We start from the raw sequence: 6,770 nt of genomic DNA on the forward strand, positions 1-6,770 counted from the left end.
TAAAGGAACAGGGCATATAATAATCAGTCACATTCAATATATAATTATAATAGTACGTTTATATATAACCGGATTTAACAAACCGACTGGGTTTTAAATGTCAATTTCATTGCTTATATTTCAAACAAATCCTCATAAAGGAGGTTAACCCTGCACAAAGCTATAATATAAACATGGCCTAAACCAATTTATCTTCGTTCCAACTCAATAACTTACAGGTTTGCTCGCGGACAGCATATGGTCGATGATTGTTATGGAGCATCAATTGGCAGATATCGTTGACGACCTCAGGATGAACACTTAATTCTTATTTTATCATTTACCTCTGAACGTAATAACATGGACTTGCTTTTGAAAATGGTAAAACCGTCAAAATTAGTGAAAGTTGTAAACTGGTCCCGTCTGAATTGTATAGTCTCAGAAGTAAAGGAACGTTTTTCGAGTAAAAAGTGGTAAAACTTGAAGATTCTGCAAGCTGTCAAAATGTTGTTGTAATTGAAAACACAAAATTAAAAAAACAAAAATTTAAAAGAAAATTTGTAAATTTTTGATGAATTTTTGTTATAACGCCTTTATTAATACCTGCCTAAAAAAATTTTGTTGAAAAAATTGTGTGAATTGCTTTATTTTTGGAAAACATTTTTGACATTTCACAGTACTGAACTGGTTTTTGTCGTAGTTGTTGGCTGATGCATCTACCTGGTAATTGTGCCGTGTCTAAGACATAAAAAACAAAATGGACAGTGCCATGGTACAATTACTTAGGTAGATGCCTCAGCCCAGCTGATCGAATCTAAAACGTCAAAAAAGAGGAATTCGCCGTGAAAAATCAAAACAAAAAACCATATGATTCGGTAAGTAAGAGATAGCATGTGTTCACTTCACTGTACAAACACAAGCGATAAAAAGAGACAACAAGAAACCATTTGGCGAAAATTTTGACAGTTTACATTACAAAAAAAGTTGCTTTGTTGTAGCAATTCGCCGATGTTTCTACCTAAGTAATTGTACCATGGACAGTGCAAACAACAACAAAACAGCAATCAGCTGTTTCTTAAATGCAGAAACTGTCGTCTGTCAGGCTAAATTAAATCCACATCTTAATGCAAATTAACGCTGCCGTCTGTCTAGGGTATTATTTTCAAATTTTCTTTGCCTTTATTTTCAAAAAATTTTCAATGAAATTGCTGTGGATTTCGACTATGTTTACTTCATTGGGTATTTTTCCAATATAGCAAGGCCACACAAGATTTATTTGATAATGGCAATGCCATAGGATTTGTTTACCATTGCCGGTATCGTTGTGCTGGCAACGCCATACTAACATGTTGAAATAAAATAGATGGCTACTTGACAAATTGCGCAAAATTATTAATAAATTTTACAAAAATGGACGCTGTAAGTATTTGTTATTAACTAAATAATATGATATTTATCTCCTTCGTTCACTTTACGAACAGGAAATGAAACAGAAAATAGAAAGCTGTGTGCGAACTGCAGAGGATTTCACAAAATTGTACTATCAATCCTTTGATAAACGGAGACATGTAAGAAAATTATGACCAAATAATCGTTTTAACAATCATATTAACTAATTTCATTCATCTCTCCTTATAGCAAATTAGCCGTTTGTATTTGGAAAATGGTTTATTTGTATGGAATGGCAATGGTGCATCGGGTAAAGATAATATACACAAATATTTCATAGAGCTACCGTCTTCGGAACACACCATCTCCACGCTTGATGCCCAGCCAATCGTTGATGATGCTGTAGCTGGCCAGCTGACATATCTAATACAATCCGGCGGTACTGTCAAATATACAGATCAACCTGTAAAACCTTTCCAACAAACATTCATTATAACTGCCCAGGATGACAAATGGAGAATTGCTAGTGATTGTTATCGCCTGCAAGATGCTCTCGTGACACAAAACAAATAAGTGGAAGACTTGAATTTAGTAGTTAGGAGTATTTTTTTTTTCTTCTTTGTAATGGATATTGTAAAAATTTTAATAAGACTAAAATCAATTATATTTAATAATTTTCAAATGAATGAATGAGTTTGATTTGAAAATGTTTTAGTTACAGCATAAAATGTGTGGTTGGTTGTTGGTGTACGAGTATGGTTGTAAAGTGGAAACCTCAAATCTGTTAACGAGAATTTTGCCTTGGCGAGATGGAAAGTCTTGTTATAGAAGTTCATTTATACCATCTTCTAATAGAAAAAAAGTAGCTCTTATATCAACGTATCTCTTTATAAAAGAGAAATAGATTCTCTTGTTACAGTAGATGTTCTTGTAGAAAATGTATACGTGATCAGGGAAGAGAGAGATTTGAAATGGTCGAAGTCTTTCCTTTTATAATATCATATGGTCTTCTAAGAAGTTTGAATGGTCTGTTATAAAAAATCGGTTGGCGTGTCTTGGTACCGAAGAAATTACATCTTTATTTTCTTCAACATATTGAATACAGAAGTTAAGCTTAAATATAGCTTTATAAGAACTTTAAAATATGATAATTTTGAGTTGCTATTCTCTGATACTAAAAAATTTCAACTTGCTAAGTGGCATCCTCCAATATAGTGCATTCTTTGCCTTTAAACTTAAGTATCATTGGTACATAACCTCATAATTACATACGGACATACAAATACCTACATATATCACCTATATACCTTACTATATATACACATCTATTCCTTTTTGGCCTTCTTATTATCCGGCTCGTCGCCATCATCATCTCCGCCACCTTCTTCTGTGGTGGCGGAAAATACCGGTTTCGGTTGGGTTTGCTTATAGGCTGGTGCAATCCAATATGGATTTTCTTCAGCTTCTTTGGCATACTTTAGAATAGCTTCACGTGGATCTTGATCATCATCGACACGCTTACTCAGACCCAAATTACGTATAACATACGAACTGAGTGTACCACCGGAGCTGGCAACACGACCACCTTGACCACTGGTAATGGGTAAATCTGGTCTCCTTGATTTCACAGGATCCAAACGATCCTTTTCCATTTTCTTGCGTGACGACCCAGATTTCTCTTGCCGAAACATGGGCAGGGCATGTGGTGTGATAATTTGTGAAACACCAACAACTTCAACATGCCGCTTTTTGCGATATTTCTTCACAGCACACAGTTTGGCACCTCTAAGCGACCTTTGTTCATCATAGTAACATTTAATGACACCATTGCCACAGCCCACAAACAATTGATTAAGTTTGGGATGCCATAAAGTTTTAATAATATGAGAATCGGTGACTGGAATCCTCTTAATTTCTTCAAAAGTTTGAGTATTATAAAAATGTAAATTCGCTTCCTTTTCTCCTTTGGCCAAAGACTCTCCGGTGACCAAAATCTTATCATCAGGACTAAAGCAGCAGTCAGTGGTGTCGTAACGTGAATACAGATTTGACCAAGTATTCAGAGGTTGTTTAAAACTCCTTATATCCCATAACTTCATGGTTTCATCATTACATCTCGTGGCCAATTGTTGTCCCAAATATGAAAACATGATTGATGTTATTTCTGAACCCTTTTGATGGGCGCCCCTTAAGCAGTGGGTAGTGTTGACAAACATTTTCCTAGTGTCCCACATTTGTATGGAACCATCTATGCAACCTGCTGCTATTAGGGTGGCGTCACGATTATAGGCACATGAAGAGGCATTGGTTTTGAGGCCTCCCTGTGCCCTAATCTTTATGACAGTGTGTTGCTCCTTATTCTTAATACCCTTCCAAATGCGCAAAGTACCATCCATGGCAGCTGTCAGAAATTCCTCTTTGGTATAAGGATGCCAACAGCCGGAAGTCAGCTGGGCAGTATGTCCCTTTGTCTTTGACATATCGGTAATGTAGAGATCACCCTTGACACATTCCATTTTCTCAAACCCATCACGGTCCAATATCTTTGCCTGGGAATTACCTGATATTACCAAAATCATGTCTCCCGTAATGGAATAGTGCAGATCACGTATGGGATAGTTTTCACATGGCTGTATGGTGCGAAAGCTGCGCATCGATGAATCCATGCCAGCAAAATCCCAAAAAGAAACTTCATAATCTATGGAGCCGGAAACCAAACGAGCACCAGCTGGATCTCCAGCCAAGGCCAATATGGCCTTCGAGCCATGTTGCATTTTAACTTCATGGCTATCGGGAATTCGTTTTTCCAAATCTTCATCTTCGTCATCATTTTCATCGTCGTCGTCATCATCGTCACTCTCCTTGGCTGGCTTTTTGGTAGCTTCTTTCTTTTTGCCATCATTCTCACCAGTGGCCATGGAAGGTAAGGGTCCAATAATATCATCGTCATCATCATCTTCTTCGTCATCTCCTTCCTTTGAGGGTGGAGGTGCCGGGGCAACTTCCTTGGCCTTGGCAATTTGTTCCTGTAAGACAACAAATACAATATGTACCAGCGAAGCACTCAAAAAGGTATAGAAATTTACTCACATTAATATCAAAAACTTTGGCTGTTTTCCTACCAAATCCGGTGAGACCCATAACTTCCTTCAGCTTTTGGGCCTCCATGTCTTCAGTAACATCTTCAATTTGTTTCTGCATCTGTTGTTTATCGATTTTTTTGAAACCTCCAACACTCCCACCTCCTCCATCGCTTGTTCCAGCCGACGGTTGTTCACCTGCATTCTCTGCGGGTACTGGGGGCTTGCTGAGATTCAAATTGATTTTACCAAATGAAATTTTTCCCCTCTGCATTGTTGTTTAAATAATTTCGAAATTATTTCTTCAAAAAAATTTAGTATATTTTCCGGCCATAAGCAATCAAAACAAAAAATAGTGAAAGCGGAAGAAGAAGATAACTATTTTGGTGGGCTTCACTAAATGAAAGCGTTCGGCGATTGTGATGCTATTAAGGGTGCTTTACATCGAGGGATTTTGAAGTGATGTTTTATGAATGGGAATCTATCGTTATTTTAAGAAAAGCTAATTCAAGTAATCAGAAGAATTGACAATTTAAATGACGCGTTTTATTAAAAACCGTTTCATGTAAATGTGGCTGAACATTTGCATTTAAATCCGAACGTGGTTTATATTGATATGTTTGCAACATATAGTCTCCAACCATATATGTAGTTCTTTTCTTGCTGATGTCAATACATTCCTAGATATCATGGTGGAATGAGAAGGTGTTACATCAAATCATGTCAAACGTCAAATTTGCTCACAGTAATTCATTATTGTGAATTACTTGTTTACATATTGCATGTGATTTTATTCAAAATAATGCATTTTGACAACTGGTATGAAGATCAGCTGTTTTTGCCGTTGTACCTGTATTATTTATTGTGCCATGCTAGATAGTCGAAGGTCACACTAGAGAGTTTCATTGAAACAATTTCATGAAAACAAGGGTTCCTAGGTCGAGTTTCACAGTAGAGTGATATCATAAAGTTGCTGTAGTGGGGAACTCGCTCTATAAATACCTAAAAGTTTCAATGAAACCACTCTAGTGTGACCTTCGACATATGGGCCTTAAAAATTCCGTAAGTCCCATGATTTGTTATATTTTTATAGCATATAGTATCATTGTTGCTGTAGCTAATCCTTCCATAGAACGAATTGAGGCTTCTCGCCATCTATAAACTACCCTGAGACTATCTCCACTTCTCTGAATGTGCCGGGTTCGATGGGATGTAACCACAAATCTACTGGAGTTAGTTAAGTAAGTTTGGCATGACGGTTAAAAAGTGCAGTGCGTCGTGCGGGCCTGTGCCGCATGGTGGGCATACATATGTCTTGCACGGTGTCATCAATCATTCCCCTATAAGAATTTAGACGGCTTCAACATCCCGAGCGTAGTTGAGCCAAAACTACTCTGGTATGTCGTGGGCGCTGGCGCTTCTCATCTACGATAAATGGGGATGTTCTCCAAGGACTACATTCACACGATCGTTGTCTATGACATCTGCGACTGCATCCGTCTGAATGCTATTTAAACCTTGTTCATGGAGGGTTTTTCTCTTGTAACTTTGGACCTCTCTTGATCATGAAGATCCCTCCTGACATGCCTGGGCAGGGGGTCCTAACCACGATACAGTGATTAGGATGGCTCTCACGGTAACAACCGAGAAAGTTATGCAACGAAAGCATATCATTGTGGTGCTTTACTGGAATAATGTATGTCTCCCCATGTAGATAGATGGTCCACTGCAGACATGCGGAGGTACCCTGTAACAGGACGGCATTCGGTCAGGTTTGAATATTTTTTCATCGCTTAGCACTTATATTCGTGGACCATATTGGCGCCGCATAGCTTACCATGAACTATCGCGTTGTATTTTATATTAGAGCTTTTTGCAGGGTTAACCTTCTTTATAAGGATTTGTTTGAAATATAAGCAATGGAATTGACATTTAAAACCCAGTCGGTTTGTTAAATCCGGTTATATATAAACGGGGTATAGGACTACTTGTTCCTGAATTCCAAGTACGACTGGCGTCCACACATATGCATAATTGATTATGCAACGTTTCAAAGTTGACCGGAGGGTAGTCTGCTCAATGTCATCATCAATAAGTCAACCGCCACCATCAAGCTGAAAACACATCCAACGTTGCAGGGCAAATTTATAGGAAGTATGCGCATGAATTACAACAACTAAAAAATTTACAAAAACAACATTGTTGTTATTGAAAATTAATTGTCAAAGAAAATATTGAATAATAGGGTCGTTCCAAAATTTTTTTCAGGAAACACATAAATACATTTTGAAAATCCTTAAAAATATAACAAATTTAAATCAA

At 37.4% G+C, this 6,770-nt stretch overlaps 2 protein-coding genes across 2 annotated transcripts; one reads left to right on the top strand and one right to left on the bottom strand.

Annotated features, from left to right (window-relative positions):
* The first annotated feature begins 1,276 nt into the window (after positions 1-1,276).
* Nxt1 (NTF2-related export protein 1) lies at positions 1,277-2,054 on the top strand. The gene is made up of 3 exons (XM_073956773.1): positions 1,277-1,398; positions 1,461-1,547; positions 1,618-2,054. The coding sequence occupies exons 1-3, from the start codon at positions 1,390-1,392 to the stop codon at positions 1,939-1,941; spliced, it is 420 nt and encodes a 139-aa protein (XP_073812874.1). The 5' UTR covers positions 1,277-1,389; the 3' UTR covers positions 1,942-2,054.
* A 365-nt stretch (positions 2,055-2,419) lies between these two features.
* LOC141387291 (gastrulation defective protein 1 homolog) lies at positions 2,420-4,867 on the bottom strand. Its single transcript, XM_073956771.1, has 2 exons — positions 4,459-4,867; positions 2,420-4,394 (listed from the first exon to the last, which is right to left on the bottom strand). Exons 1-2 carry the CDS (start codon positions 4,720-4,722, stop codon positions 2,694-2,696), a joined length of 1,965 nt encoding a protein of 654 aa, XP_073812872.1. The 5' UTR covers positions 4,723-4,867; the 3' UTR covers positions 2,420-2,693.
* Between the last annotated feature and the right edge of the window lie 1,903 nt (positions 4,868-6,770).

Source organism: Musca autumnalis, unplaced genomic scaffold, assembly GCF_047663935.1.
Source record: "Musca autumnalis isolate F117 unplaced genomic scaffold, ASM4766393v1 scaffold_5, whole genome shotgun sequence".
NCBI classification, from domain to species: Eukaryota; Metazoa; Arthropoda; class Insecta; order Diptera; family Muscidae; genus Musca; species Musca autumnalis.